The sequence below is a fragment of the Petaurus breviceps genome, unplaced genomic scaffold (genome assembly GCF_028583685.1).
Source record: "Petaurus breviceps papuanus isolate PSGF00001 unplaced genomic scaffold, PetGlider_PUasm1.0 90977, whole genome shotgun sequence".
NCBI classification, from domain to species: domain Eukaryota; kingdom Metazoa; phylum Chordata; class Mammalia; order Diprotodontia; family Petauridae; genus Petaurus; species Petaurus breviceps.
Window position 1 is genome coordinate 39,588,180 of NW_027187391.1, and position 16,558 is coordinate 39,604,737.

The following is a 16,558-nucleotide window of genomic DNA, read 5'->3' on the forward strand; positions in this document are numbered from 1 at the left end:
CACACACACACACACACACACACACACACACACACACACACACACACCCCACCTAGTGCAATGCAATGTTCAGGGTCCAGTATGTAACTAACAAATGATTGTTGAATGAATGAGTGAAACTTAAGACATTCCAAGAATAGAAATACAGGATAGAAGTAGCTCCCTCTGCAAGTCAAAGTCATGAAAACATGCCCAACTAGCAACAGGTACTATCACTCCTAGCTGTGTGAGCCTAAGCAAGCCATAACTATTCTAGGTAGGGCTCAGCTTTCTTCTCCACAAAATAAAGGAATGGAACTAGGTGATCCATGAGGTACCTGATAGCTAGAAAATGTGGAATATAAAATAATCAAAAGGCTACCTTCAGATGCATGTGAGCACAAGCACTCACACACAGACACACACACACACATTCACACATTTTAGCTTCAGCAGAGGGGTGTGTTCAGAAAATAAAGCACTAATGAAAAATTAAACTTCCAAACCTAGTAACGAGGAAAGATATGGTAAGGATGGGTTTTTCCAGGACAGTGTTTCAATTCAAACCAGAATACTAATGACTAGCAGAGAAAGGTTCATCTCATCCCATAGAAATGATCCCAGGATTTTAGTTCTAGGTGTAAAAGGACCCTCAAAGGCCATCAAGTCAACTCTTTTATTTTACATATAAAGAAATTGAAGTCCAGACTTCAAGTAAGTGACTTGTCCCTAGTCACACAAATAATAAGTGACAAAGATATGAACACAGGTGCTCTTATCTCAGTGTTCTTTCTATTGTGATGTCTCCCTACAGGCAAAAACTATCAGAGTGATATGAATAAACCTGAGGTCAGAGTAATAGCAGCAGTTTACTTTCATAATAGAGTGTGTTAGTATGAGTATGCATGTGTGTGTGCCCATGAACACACATGCACATGTATGTGTGTGTTTGATTTACAAAGCACTTTTCTGACTAGATAGATCCTTGTGAAGTAGGAAGTATAAGTAATGTTATTCCCATTTTATAGATAAGGAAACTGAGGCTTAGATGATTTGCCCACAGTGACAAGCCTAATAAGTGTCAAAGTCAGTACAGAAAACCTAAGCCTTCTGACTCCAAATCCATTGCAGTTTTTACCACCTCTTGCCACAACTCTTTTACCCCACCTCTTTAATCATCACACCCTACTTACTCTTTAAGAATTTTGTGGTACAATATTTTCTTTTTCCAGAAAATTGCTTGTGGCTTTTTCTCCAGTAAACTCAATTTGATCATGATTCAGTTTTCAGATTAGCAATATGTTGGTAAATGATACATAGTGTTATCATGATTTAAAGGACAAAAAGTGAGAAAACTAAGTATGTTAAAACAGCCTGCAGTGTAATGATGTGATAAAAAGGGGCAGTAGTTACCAAGACTCACAGTCCTGGGGGTCATCCTTGACTCCTTATTCCCTCATTCTCTACATCTAATCTGTTGCCAAATCCTGTCCATTTTACCCTTGTAGCATCTCATAAATGCTCCCTTATTTCCTCTGTCACTGCCACCACCCTGATGCAGACCCTGAGGTACCTCACATCTGGATTATTGTGATAGCAGCTGATTGGTCTCTGCCTCGAGCCCCTCTCCATTCCAGTCTTTCACTCAGCTATCAAATTTGTCTTCCTAAAGCATAAATGTATGACCCTGTCACACATACCTCTCCCCACCTCTATTTAATAAAAAAACAAAACTCCAGTGATGTCCTATCACTTCAGAATCAAATATATAATCCTCTGATTAGCATTCAAAGACTTTTATAACCTGGGGTTCCCTCTTACCTTTCTAGTCTTCTTGCATCTTACTCCCCATTCCCACCCACCCACAAAATACATTGCAGTCCAGTGACATGGGCCTCCTTGCTGTTCCTCAAACAGGACACCACATCTCCCAAGTCCAGGCATTTTCACTGGCCATTCTCCCTTCCTGGAATTTTCTCCCTCCCCATCTCCATCGCTTGGTTTCCTCAGCTTCCTGTAAGTCTCATCTAAAATCTCACTTTCTACAGGAAGCTTTTCCCAATCTCTTTTAATACTAGTGCCTCACTCTGTTGATTATCATAATATATTCAAGCCACTGAAGATAAAAAGGCTAAAGGTAAAACTATCCTTGCCCTCAAGGATTTTACAATCTTTTTTTTTTAATAGGCACTTCAGTTTAATTGGTATAGAGAACTCCACATAAGGAACTTTCTCTAGCCATGCAAATCAACACCTTCTCTGTAATTTACAATCTTAGAAAATTTCTGGAAGCAATGAGAGATTTAAGTCACCTTCCCTGGATCATTCAATCACTTTTCCATCTGAAATAGAGCTTGAACTCAGATCTCCTTGCTTCCAAGGCCACCTCTCTCTTCACTAACCTCTGCTGCCTCTCTATCTAAAATCCCGTATGTAATCAGAATGAATCTATTATTCACCAAGGGATTTGGTCCAAGTAACTTCACCTTTCTGAGCTTTGGTCTCCTTGCATATAAACGAGATGCTTAAATGCAATGTGAGGGAACCTCATAAGGAAATCATGAAGAACAAAAACATAAATACAGAAATAATCACTAGTAAATATTGTTAACCCTCACATTGAGTCAGATACCCTTTAATTGGCAAAGGATTACAAACTTGACAAAAAGCTGATGGTGTCAGGACGACTAGGTGGAGCAGTGAATAGAGTGCCAGCTGGAGAGTCAGGAGAACTTGAGTTCGGATCCAGCCTCAGACACTTACCAAAAAAAAAAAAATCTAACCGTGTGACCTTGGGCAAGTTACTTAACCCCAATTGCCCTCCAAAAGGGAAAAAAAAAAACACTGATGGTGTCTGAATGTAGATTGAAGCATACTTTTTCTTACTTTACTTTTCTTGAATTCTTTTGTCTGTGTTTTCTTTCACAACACAACCACTATGGAAGTGTTTTGCATGACTACACTTGTATAACCTATATTGAATTGCTTGCCTTCTCAATTGGGGGAGAGGGAGAGAAGAAGGGAGAGACTTTGGAACTCAAAGTTATAAAAATGAATGTTAAAAATTATTTTTACATGTAACTAGGGAAAAATAAAATACTTAACAAATAGAAATGCAAGAGTGAAAAGAAAAGACCACAAACTCATCAGAATTGTGCATGGGATGATAGAAAGAACCTTGGACTTGGAGTAAGAAGTCCCAAACTAGGATCTTCCATCTTTGCCAATAACATATAACCTAAGTGAACCTGGGCAAGGGACTTCACCTCTCCAGGCCTGTTTCTTCCTCTATTAATGAGAGGGTTGAACTAGCTGATGTCTAACTCCCTTCTACCTCTAACATGAGGATCCCACTTTCATCAGTTCTTTTCAGATCCAGGGAGATTAGCAAACAAATAAAGACATCACCTCCAATAGCAGAGGAGAAAGCAGCTGCAATGTTTGAACATAAACTGTTCCCAAGCACAGAGGTCTATTTCCCCTTACTCTAGGGGAGGTTTGTGTCTAAACCTGAAGAGTCTGAAGAGAGGGTCCCACTATTGTTATAGCTTTTGTAATTTTTCCAATGTTTCCCCATCAATCTCAAAAAGAAATAAGCGCGCGCACGTGTGTGTGTGTGTGTGTGTGTGTGTGTGTGTGGTGTGACTTGGGAAGGGAGAAAGCCTTTGAAATGGATAAACTGTTGGAGAATTCAAAATAGCTCTCCTAGCTGCAGGAAGAAAAATCAGTCAAGCAATAGTGAAATTTCTTTTGGCCTCTAAAGCCTCACTCTTTGAAAATTAGGGAATTTGTAATTATGCAAGCAAGAACTAGAGAGTAGAGGGAGGATATACATGGATAATTCTCTCCAGATTTCAAATAAATCAGCCAAGAGAGCCCAACATCTAGCCAACTGAAACCACAGTATGCAGGGACTCACTTCATTACTGAATTTTTTTCTACTGAATTCACATGCTGACTGTAGAAGAAAAATGAAAGAATTGGCGGCTCATTACCTCGAATAAGACAAAGCAGAATCAATTTGATCTGAGGATTGTCCTTGATCTGTAGTTTCATCTTTTTAAATTCTAGATGGATAAGGAGAGAACAGTTTATAAAACTCCTTGGTCTGGATTACCATTTCAGGTTCTTCCTACCAATAATTAAATTTATTTACTGAGAGGCAGCATGACATAGTGGATAAAGAGCTGGTCCCAGAGGCAAAATAGCTTGAGTTCAAGTCACTTCTCTGACACATGGTGGCTGTGTGACCCTGGACAAGTTAATTCTTCTGTGTCCCAGGCAACACTCTAATATTATAAAAAGCTGCAGAATACAAGCTAATCTGCACTGGAAGAGCAGGGTCCTTATGCCAATGAGCTCTCACATCAGGAACAGAACAAAAAAAAAAGTGTTAAGGAGAGAGCACTGCACCTGAAAGACCTGCATTTGAAGCCCCTCCTTGGATACTAATCATACAATTGTGGGCAAATTACTTAACCCTTAGAGCCTCAGCCTTTTCGTTGGTAAGGGGCCATAAGAATACTTTCCACTTCCTTCACAGAGTAATGTTGAGGACAGTATGATTTCTCATATATACGTATGTATGTATATGTTTGTATGTATGTGTACATATATGTATGTGTATACCTGTATTTTCATTAAATATTTCCAAATTACATTTATAAAAAATCTTAATTTTTTTGAGTTCCATATTCTCTCCCTCCCATCAGCCCTTGCCCCATCCCTTAAGAAAGCAAAGCAATATATCAATTATACATATGAAATCATGCAAAACATATTTCCATGTTAGTCATGTTGCAAAAGAAAACACAAAAAATAATAAAGTGAAAAAGTATGCTTCAATCTGCACTTAGATCTCTCTTGCTCTCTTTCTCTCTCTGGAGATGATAGCATTTTTCATCATGGGTCCTTTGGAACTGTCTTGGATCATTGTTTTGATCAGAATAGCTAAGTCTTTCATGATCATTGTTATAATATTGCTGTGACTGTATAAAAGAATTTTCTTCTCAGTAGTGTGGCACAGCATAAAGGTTGTCTGAAATCAGAGGGTCTGGATTCAAATCTCCTCTCTGACATTTACTCCCTATGTATGATTGGACAAGTGACTTAATTCTGCAAGGCTTGAATTTATTCATCTGTAAAATCAGGAAGCTGGATTAGATAACATTAAACCCTTTTAGCACTTAATCTATGATCCTTTGAATCCCAGGCCTCTCTGAAACACATGACTACATACACCATAATGTTGCCTCTCACAGATTGCTAAATGAGGAGTCAGAGGGTATAGGTTCAAATCCAAATACTAGCATTTACTACCTCTTTGACCTTGACTAAGTCCCTTTACCCAACTGGATTTCAGTTTCCTCTTCTATAAAATTAAAACATTGGACAAAGTGACCTCTAAAGTTCTTTCCCATTCAAAATCTGTGATACTATCACACAAAAGTTTATATGTGTATATATGTGTGTGTATGTATAGACACACAAACAAAATATGTATGTTTATATGCATGTATTGTATATTTATCTGCACACATAAACACATAAGTATGACACATATGTACACATAAGCACATACATGTGTGCATGCATATATGTGTAAACATACAAATACTCATATAATACATATTCCATAAATACTCTAGATAACTATGTATTGTCATATCAAGATTTAAGGATTACATCAGTGTGACTACTACCTCTATGAAAGTAGATTACAACTCTTCCATGCTTTTTCAATTAGTTGAATGAGTTGATGTGGCCTGGTGGTCAATCCCAATCTCCCAGTTACTAGGCTTTTTTGATTGACTGTAATGAGTTGTATTCCTCTTAAAAGGTGAGGTTGTCTGAGAGCTCTCACTTAATCTTAAATTTTCAAAGGGTTGTTTTTTTTTGGTTTTTGTTTGTTTATTTGTTTGTTTTTAGTAAGCTTAGAGTCAAGATGGCCAAGGAAAGTACATTCAGAAAAAGGAAGAATTGCTTTGGATTCTATTCTCATCATAATACCTGACAATGAATGTTACTTTCACGATAAAACTACAAAAGTTAAATAGTTTTGGCTATGATTATGGTTGCCTGGAGACAATTTTTTTTTTTAATGGAAGAATCACTGGCACTCCCAGGTCTTGGACTGGAAAAGTCTTTCATGTGGGGTGAAATTATCTCAGCTGATACACAATGTTCAAATGAAGGTGCCAAAACAAATTTTAGGAGAATTAAACATTAATTTCTGGGCCATCAGTGTCACACAGACAGCTTGAAAATGTGTATGGTTTGATGTTATCTGCAAATTAATTTAGGAAGTTAAAAGCATTTCCATAGCCAAGACAAAGATGTGAAATGGCCTCAACATCCCAGAAAAGTAAATTAAGAAATACTAAGTAAAAGTCAAAGTTCTAGAAACCCTGTTTACTAACCTGGTAATAAATTAAGACAGTTGAGTCACTGGTCCAACAATTTTAGAAAGCAATTTATAGTTATGCTAACAAAGTGATTATGATGTCCATATATTTTTGACCTAGAGATTCCACTACTAACCCTATACTCCAGGGAAATCAAAGACAAAAAGAAAGGTCCCATATGTACCCAAATATTTATACCAGCACTTTTGAAGTAGCAAAGAATTGAGGGGGGAAAGTACATATCCATTAATGAGGAAATAACTAAACAAAATCTGGTACAACAGATGATAGATTTAGTGTGGGAAAGGACTTCAGAAAACATCTAACTCAACCCCCTTCGTTTGAAATGATAAAGGAATGAATGAAGGAAAAAATCATGTATTAAGCATTTTCTATTTGACAGAGATTGTGCTAAGACTTGGAAATTAAAAATAAGCAAGTAAGACAGTGCTTGCCCTCAGGGAGATTGAACTCTGCTATAGAAAAACAACACACAGTAAGAAGTTAAGTTAGAGTTGTAAAAGGGTAGGGGGTAAGAGAAGGTGGCACAGGGTGGAGATGGAGGACAAGTCACATAGTAGGCCTGGGACTAATTGGGAGTCCCAGTTCCAGTGAGGGGAGGAGGGTTGGAGTAAAGATAATAACACCAGCACTCATCATTTAAGAAATGGGTAAATTGAGAACATGAATACAATGAAATTATAGTGTCATAAGAAATAATGACTATGAGGAAGACAATTAAGCTGAGAAGATTCATATGAACTGATAAAAATAAGTAAATCAAGGGGAAAATATACTCAATAACTATAACAATGTAAAGGAAAGAAGAAGAATAACAAATTAAAAAAAACCTTAACACTATGTAATTATAATATAAAGCTTGACCTTAAAGGAAAGGTGAGAAAAAGAATCTTTTTTTGAAAAGGTGGGGAACCATCCTATATGGTGGATATGTGGATTAATTTTACTGAATTGCTCTTTTCCCCTCATGCTTTTATTATTCTTTGTTAAAGGAGGCTGTTTCTGGGGAGGGGTGGGAGAAGAATTTATCTGAAAATGAAGGTAATGCAAATATAAAAGATAGCAATACAATTTTTAAAATAAAATAAAAGCAAGCCAATACTCCAGAACTATCTTAAGATCCTTGGTTGAGGATAGGACACAAAGGGTTAGCATAGATCAAATCAAATCATATCAAATTATAACAAATCAAGATGTAATCATCTGTAAGACATAACATACAGATTGGTTTTTAGAATGGCATTTTCTTAGAGTGAAAATACTGCTAAATTCTGAATTCTGATTCTGTAGGAACTGGAGGGGAAGCTCTTTTTTTCTGGTAGTGCATTAGCAAACGACCAATTCTCTTACTCTTTAACCATCCTCCTCCCCCAACAAAGAAAGTGCTCTTGGAATGTGGTAACAGAATGAAAGAGGTATCCTGCACATTCCACCCACCATCCTGATTACTTCCAGGGTCTTTCTGTGTGTGTTGTGTTGATTTAGTGGGTGTTAGACTTGATGGGGCTGTCTAGAGGAAGTGATTGGAATATTTGAAGGGGGACAGATGTGAGGAGTTGAACTACTTAATATCTTACTCTTTATATAGCATTTGGATCCAAAATGGTCACAGAGTATGTAGTGCTCTATAAATATCCAATCACATACAAATCAAGACATCACCCCATGGTGTCATTGGTTCTCTTCTAAAACAAAGGACAAACAACAAATGTCCCATAAATACTCATCGGTAGGTTGACTGAATAATTGATTGGTGTTTGACTATAATTAAAGCTATCCTCTTTCATATCCCCAAACTACATATAAGTAGTAGAATTATAAATATATTTCGATTTCTACTGAATAACAAATCAAGGGCCAGCCATATATGCAGATGATGGGCTCCATAAGTAACTAAGGAAGATTTCAATGGCACCAAGTTCATTGATAGGGTTTTAACCTTTGCTCCTCCTTCATCACAACTAATTTCTCTACAACCAGATGCCTGCACAAGGTTCTTCCATTGTTGAAAGGTGTTCAGTGTTAGCTGATCTTGAATTTCATCAGTTGCACACATATGTGCATCATTCATTGAATTCAATCAGGAAAGTATCCTGGAATTAAGTGAACCAACACTAATTTAGTCTCCAGATAATCATATATCTTTTACAGATCTTTACATAAGGAAAATAAATCTTAGAACTTATAAGAGAGGAAGTTATTTTTAAAAGTTGAGATTAATTTTTATCTTTTAGGTGGTCAGTGAATCTAGTTTTGATATTCCATGTAGAATTTTAGGAATGATGACCAAACACAGAAATTTCTAGAGTCAAAGTGAAAGAGTTCATTCTTAATGATAATAATGGGTTTTAATAACTCTTCTTTAGTAATTAGAGTCACCCTAGGTTCTATAGTCAAGATGCTTCAAGGGTGACATTAGGCTTTCATACTCCTTCCCTCTCCCTGTGTACCACAGTGGGGATGAGTGGTTGGAGTTGTTTCCTTTCATTCAGCAATGAAATGGCTACGCCCTCTCATCAACAATTTCTTCCTAGAACTTAGCTTTGGCCCATGCCAACTACTCTGTAGGAATAAATAAGAGGATAAAGACAGATATTTTAGCCTAACCTACTCAAGCCACTACAGAGCACCAACACCTGTAGTCAGGAAAACTTTCTGAGTTCAGATTTGGCCTCAGATACTTCCTAGCTGTATGACCCTAGGAAAGTCATTTAACCTTCTCTGCCTCAGTTTCCTCATTTGTAAAATGAGCTAGAGAAGGAAATGGCAAACCACTCCAATATCTTTGCAAGAAAACCCCAAATTGGGATCACAAAGAATTGACTGAATGATAACAAAATCACTAACTTTTCTGTGGGCTTTTTACCATCATATAACCATAGGAATAGAGAAATTATCTAGCCCAGAATTTCTTAGCCTTTTGTGATTTGGAAGTCTGGTGAAGAATATGGAAACTTTTTTGGAATAATCTTTTCAAATGCATTAAACAAGGATTATTTTATTATTATTTTCTTGTGTATGAGATTACAAAGAGAACAAATTATATTGAACTATAATTATTAAGATATCTTTTAAAAAATAAAACTCATGGACCCCAGGTTGAGAATTTTTAGTTTAGTTCACCTTCTTCCCACTTCTAGTTGTATGCTCAAGTCAACCCAAGGCTGTAACTACCTACATTCATAAAACTTCCAGAAAAGGAAACTCTACAAGTTACCTTCATAATCCATAATAATGGATCTGTCATTCAGGTAGTGTTCTGCTCTTGTCTAGCCTAAATGCCTCCATCTGCCATTTAAGATGCTTTCCTCACAGTTGTTTCTCACTAGAAATGAAGATGGGCACCCCAACACAAATTATAAAATGTCTCTCTGTAGACTGAAAATAAGTGCTACCTTTGTCTTTGTTTATATTTATATGAAAACCAATTCCTTTATCCTTTCTCCAGGGAAGTTACTTCCCATGTTGGGATCTTGTGAGTAGAAATAGCCCTGGATTTCTGGGTTTGAATCTCAACTCTAACCCTTGCTAGTTATGGCCTTAGGAAGGTTGTTTAACCTTTCAGGGAATCAGTTTTTTCATCCGTGAAATAAAGAGGCAGGCCTGAATGATGTCTTGAGTTCCTTCCGTCTTTTACATTCTATGAATGTGCATCGCTCTTGATTAGATTTCCTCTGGGCTGTTCATGTCCAGCTTCAGTGGTGGGCCCTCAAACTTGTCATCACCCTAGGGGTGGTGACTAGTTGTTTTTCGTTTCACAGAGGAAAATGTAGGAGGAAATAGGTTTACATCATAGTCACTGAGAGGGGAGAGAGTGGAGTGGATATATGCCAAATATAATTCCTGAGGGAAACTGTGTGATATCCCTCTTCCTCAGTAAACCTTTGGAAATGAAATGGAACATTATTTCTCTGGGATGGTTTAAGGACAGACCTGGCCAAAAGAGCAGTGAATAGTTATCAACGTTTGTGATAACACGAGAGCCTTCATTAATAAAAATACCCTTCCTCTCCAAGAAGTAAAAGAAAAGAAAATATAATGACTTAAACCCCTAACAGTCTTCCATGAAGCCTATTCCCTGTTCCAAATTTTCCAAATGTTAGAAATATATCCTAAATATATTCCAATTTTTTAAATACCAGAAAATAGCAACAGAAATTAAAGAATTCCAAATATACAAAATACCATTAAATCTCAAAATACATATACATATACATGTGTGTAGTATGAGATTTAATTAAAGTTAATTTAATTTAAACTTAAGACATATATACATATATGTATATATGTGTGTGTTTGTGTTTGTGCATCTGCTTGGAATCAGGAAGATCTAGGTTCAAAATCCACCTCAGAGACATTGTAGCTGTGTGACCCTGGGTAAGTCACTTATATACTTAAATACCTCTCATCTATTAAATTGAGGGATTGGTCTCAGTGGATTCCAAATTCTCTTCTAGCTCTAAATCTACAATCCTATGATTTTAATTAAAAGAAAAGAATCAGAGCTCAGATTTATATAAAGAGAATGAGGCACCTCATATTGCCAGTGAAAAGGATGGAGTAAAACAAATTATGAAAGAAAACTTTGGCAAAAGGGCACAAAAACAGGGTCTATTGAATCCCTATTAAAATGTATGTTTTATAGAAAATGTAAAAACAATTTGTAGAATTATCTTATTCCTCTTACAGAATGTGGGCCAAAGTTGACCTTTTAACTAAAAAAAAAATTGTGTGTGTGTGTGTATGTGTGTTTCAGATCTGCAGAGCGGGATTTTTTCACTCTGTGTCAGGAGAATGTTTGCCCTGTGACTGTAACGGGAATTCAAATGAGTGTCTGGATGGCTCTGGATTCTGTGTGGTAAGTGGTAGCTCCCTTCATCCTGTGTCTAGTTCATGCAACCTCTTTATTTTGAAAGAGGAAAATAGAACCCTGGACTTGGAACAGGGGTAATCAGAGGAAACCAAATCTTCTGGACTGTGATCGCTCCCATGGAGTTGGCCAGGCTTGCTTTGTCTCTATGGGGAGGAACATACATACTGGCCCCTTGCCAAAGGAAGGCACGTGAACCTCTATGAGCCTCAGCCCCAGAAGTCCTACACATGAATACTATATTCACTACAAGGGAGTTCAATTACAACCAGTATTTTGGTGATTCCATAGTAAGCCCAGTTAACCTTGGGAAGAGGTAATAGTGAAACAGATTCAGACAACTTTTCTCATTCATACACATAAAGGAAACCTCTTTGTTCATCATTTCAGGCTGGAGCCCTCCCTTCTTTGCGGAGAGTGACAAATAATAAAGTCCCTTAAAGTGGCTCTATCATGGCATTGTTTAGTCTAGATCAACTGAGTTTCTCTCCTCCCCCTACCTTCTTAAATAACCCTTACATTCAGGATGTCCTCTGCTGGGGTGTAAGCATCGGCAGCTGACAAAACCTACTCCCCCTTTTCAATGCTCCCATCTCCGGTTTCCTGTTATTTTAATAACGGAGACTATTTTTTTTTCCCCAAAATCATCCCCATGGAAATGCTTGAGTGAATGTACAACTTTGATAATTTGTATTTGATTCACTCAACCCCCAGGACAGCAGGACTTAGCATTCCAGTAACTTTTTTTGGCAAACAAGGAAATCGAAAAGCTGGGGACATGAGGGATAGGTGACAGGGGGGGGGAGGGGCAGTATAGTCTCCCACAGGAAAAAATAGCAAGTGACTTCACAGAAAAACTATTCCTCTTGCCAGGTGCCTAATTGTAGCAATAAGAAACACATATGCCTTTCTAATAAAGGTATTAGCACAAATGGGGATGTGATCTTAATGGTGTAGGGAACATCTACTAATAAGAAGCCAGCACCATCTTTGAAACTTATAGTTTTAAAGCAGGAGTTCTTAACCTGTCTTGTGTCATGGATTCCTTGATAGCCAAAATAAAATACATAGGATTGTTTTAAAAATCCAAATATGTTAAAAATAAAAATTTAATTTTTTTTCCCATCGACGTTCAAAGATCTGTGGATCCCCAGTTTCAGGTCTTAATTTAAAGAGTTGCCTAGAGTACTGAGAAGTTAAGTGATTTGCCCAGGGTTACACAACCAGAAAGTATAGGAAAATTTGAATTCAGATCTTCCGTGGAACCAGGTGGCTCTCCATCAATTACACCACAGCTGACTCTCTTTAGCCTAAATGATGGGGGTATATTCATCACTATTAAAGTGTTGAATTTTCTGTATAGAGTTTCAAAAGGTAAGTGAGAGTCTCCATTAGTGCCATTAGGCATGGCCCTAATACCTATCATTATCACTAGGCAGAGAAAGAGAGGCAAAGCAATAGAGTCACACCTAGAAACATTTCATCTTGGACAAAGGTGAGGCTCTACAAATTGGGAGACGGGGGAGAGGGGAAGGAGAGTTGGGCCATGGCAATAGTGGTTCCATTATGGAAGACTGTCCCGTGGAGTGGAAGTGAGAGGAAGTTATACCAAGAAATAGAACTGCCCGTATCTTCCCATATTACAGAGAGTCCCATTTGAACCCCTGCAAATACTGAGGTGATGGAAAAAAAGACAGATCCCTGGGAGAGTTACACCATAGCAAGGGAACCAGGCAACATTGTGCAAGGGTCAGAGTGTTGCACTGAACAGTTTCTGGACACTGGGAATAGGGCCAAGTAAGAGAGCTGGGTCACCCACTCTACCATTCTATAAACCAGAAGACACCCAAGAAATAGTACACATCACCCCACTCCTCCAGAGAAAAGGAGCCCAGCCCTACATGTCAGCACCCAAGAGACAAGTCCCACCTAACTTATTGCTTATGTAGCAGTTAGGAATGGAAAAACAGGATACATGAGAGCATACTATCACCAGTTTGTCTGTTTAATAAAGAAATAGAAGGATTTATGGGAACAACAAAACCGTTTCTAAGTCACATGAATTTTTGGGAGCACATGAACAAATTGTGAAGATAGTATATGCATTGTGTCATATCACTTAATTTAGATAAAGCCTATTGTCTAACTGTTTGGTTTATTTGTCTTACTTGTCTCCACAGTCTGTAGCAGGCCAGCTCACAGCTTTGGTCTTCTTTGTTCAAGATTATTCTCAGCTGTCAAGGAACTAGAAAACAAATATAGAATTTCACATTTACAATTAGCGCCCTTATCATTTCATAGCTGGAAGCTACCTGTGACATAGTTTAATCCCATCCCATTTTACAGATGGGGAAACAGGGCTCAAAGAAATTCGATTTACAGTCATTAATTACTAGCTATGTGACCCTGGGCAAGTCACTTTACCCCACTGCCTCACACATCCAAAAAAAAATTACAGTCATTAAGTGACTACTGTGTACAAAATAACTAGTCTAAGTGCTAGAGATGCAAAGACCAAAACCAAACAGTCCTTGCCTTCAGTGAGCTTGCCCACCTGTCTTGGGGAGGTGGGGAGAGCAGTACCACAAGTACTCAAGAGAACAAATACAAAGAATATGAAAGGGAGAGCGTGCTAATAACTGCAGACATCAAGAAGGACCTCGTGTAAGATACAACTGAGTTTTATTTTGGAAGAGACTAAGGATTATATGGGGCTGAGGTGAGGAATAGGGTCACCATTTATGAAAAGCCATGGAGGCAGGAAATGGAATGGTATGTTTAGGGAATAGCTAGTAAGCCAGTTTGAATGGAATAAAGAGTGTGGGAAGAGGATTAACAAAAAAATAAGATTGGAAAGGTGGGTGGGAGACAGATTTAGGATGACTTTAAATGACAGACATTTTTAGGGCTAAAAGGGACCTAGAGAATATATGTTTTAGGAGGGTTCTAACAACTTTCTTCAAGTATTTGAAAAGCTGTCATATGTAAGAGGGATTAAATTGACCAAAGAACTAAGAAGAATGTAAAATGGGTAAAAGCAGCATAAAATTTGCAAATTTAGGTTTTTTGTAAGGAAAAGTTTCCTAAAATGAGAGCTTTCAAAGTAGAATTGACTACCTAGACAGTTTAGTGGTACAGTGAATAGAGCCCTGAACCTGGAAATCAGGAAGAGCAAAATTTTAGATACCTACTGTGTGACCTCAGGTAAGTCACAACCTTCTGTCTGCCTCAGTTTCTTCATCTGTAAAATGGGGTTAATAATAGGACCTACCTACCAGGGTTGTTGTGAAGATCAAACAAGATAATATTTGCAAAGCATTTTACCAACTTTCAGATACTATAGAAATGTTAGCTATTATTATTTTTATTATATTACCTCAGGAGACAGGGGGCGGTAGGATACTTCCAGTTGGCTATGTTCAGCTACATTGCAAAGGGAATTCTGGTTCAGGTGTAGGTTGGACTAGATTACCTTCCAACCCTGAGATCTTGTAATTTGTTGAGGGTATTTTTTTCCAAAGGCAATAATATCTCTGAAATATTTTGAGCAGAGTTCCTGCTGTGCTTAGGTATGTTTTAGGAATATCAATATGGATACTAGGTAGAGATTAGAGAGTGGGGAGGAATGGAGAGAGACTAATTTAGAGATTATTGCAAAGTACAGGTGTTTTGTCCAAGGTCATATAGGTAGCCCAAGAGACTGAGTGCTAGACCTGAAGTCACCTAGACTTGTCTTCCTGAGTTTAAATCTGGCTTCAGGCACTTACTGGCTATGCGACCCTGGGCAAGTCATTTAACCCTGTTTGCCTCAGCTCTTCATTTGTAAAATGTGCATGAGAAGGAAATGGCAACCCACTTCAGTATCTTTGCCAAGAAAACCCCAAATGGGGGCAGGAAGAAATGGACATGGCTAAACAACAGCAACATGCACCTAGTTAGAGGCAGACCTGAGATTAGAACCCAGGTCTCCAGACTTAGTTCAGTAGTCCATCCCCAGTACCATATTGCCTCTTTTTTTCTTGCTGTTTCTCTTGTTATTCAGTTGTTTCTGATTCTCCATGACCCCATTTGGGTTTCCTTGGAAAAGATACCAAAGTGGTTTGCCATTTCTTCTCCAGTTCATTTTACAGATGAGGAAACTGAGACAAGCAGGGTTAAGTGACTTGCCCAGGATCACACAGCTAGTAAATGTCTGTGACCAGATTTGAACTCAGGAAGATGAATCTTACTGACTCCAGGCCTAACACTCTACCCATTGTGGTACCTAGCTGCCTCTTGCAATTTATTAAAAAAGATAAATATTTCAAATGACTATCAATTGGTTCAGCTGAACCAATTTTTTACTCTTGTATTCCAAAGCAATTGCCTTGTCCATAACTCCCAGTGTTAGTCTCTCATTTCCCACCCACCTTCCCCCTTTAAAAAATCATTTTGACTTCTTTTTATATTGAAACAAAAAAAAAAATCATTGTGCACATCTGTCCCCAACTGCTCCTAATTTTTTTTTGCTGCTTTTTGGAGGGGGCAGGGCAGGGCAATTGGGGTTAAGTGACTTGCCCAAGGTAACTGCTCCTAATTTTCTCTCAAGACTGCTCTTTCAGGTGAAACAACTCAATGTGACTAAATATTTTTACACATAGACAGACTTTCAAAAAGAACAAGATCATTTGTAATTGATCCAACAAAGGGAAACCACCAAATACTCTGGATATAATTTAGACAAACAAGAATATTTCCTCATAAGTGAAATTTTGAATGCCTTATAATTTATAATTAACTTATAATATAAATATAATTTATAATATAATATAATTTATAACTATAAATTTATAATCCCTATAAATTAGAAGGTCAGAGAGTATTTGATGGGTTTCCCATGAGTTCATGTCACCAGGCACAGAAGATGAACTACATTCTAGGATGCTAAAAGAACTTGGAGGTGTAATTACTGATGAATTATCAGCACTGTCTGGGGGGAGAGGGAAAGATATATGAAAAATCAAAGAAAATAAGACAGGAATCCCAAAAAAAGAAATGAGTCCATGTCTCAATTTTCCAAAAGAGAAGAAATTAGATCTTCAAACTATAATTTGACAAAATTCTATAACATATCAAAGAGATCATTTGTGAACACTTTGTAAGGGAAGTCATGATTGCCAAGAATTGACTTGGGTTCATCAAAAACAAATCATGGTAAGAACTAGCATTCTCTCTCCCTCCCTCTCTCTCTCTCTCTTTCTCTCTCTCTCTCTCTCTCTCTCTCTCTCTCTCTCTCTCTCTCTCT

At 37.6% G+C, this 16,558-nt stretch overlaps 1 protein-coding gene across 3 annotated transcripts in view; it reads left to right on the top strand.

The window, feature by feature from the left end:
- Window positions 1-16,558, top strand: part of LAMA4 (laminin subunit alpha 4) — a 199,246-nt gene that overhangs the window by 52,255 nt on the left and 130,433 nt on the right. For 2 of the 3 annotated variants that reach the window (XM_069077018.1, XM_069077019.1), the window contains exon 2: window positions 11,161-11,262. The exons of the other annotated variant lie outside the window; for it this stretch is intronic. In XM_069077018.1, the coding sequence (XP_068933119.1) occupies window positions 11,161-11,262 (102 nt within the window). The remainder of the gene's footprint in view (window positions 1-11,160; window positions 11,263-16,558) is intronic. 3 annotated transcript variants of the gene reach the window in all.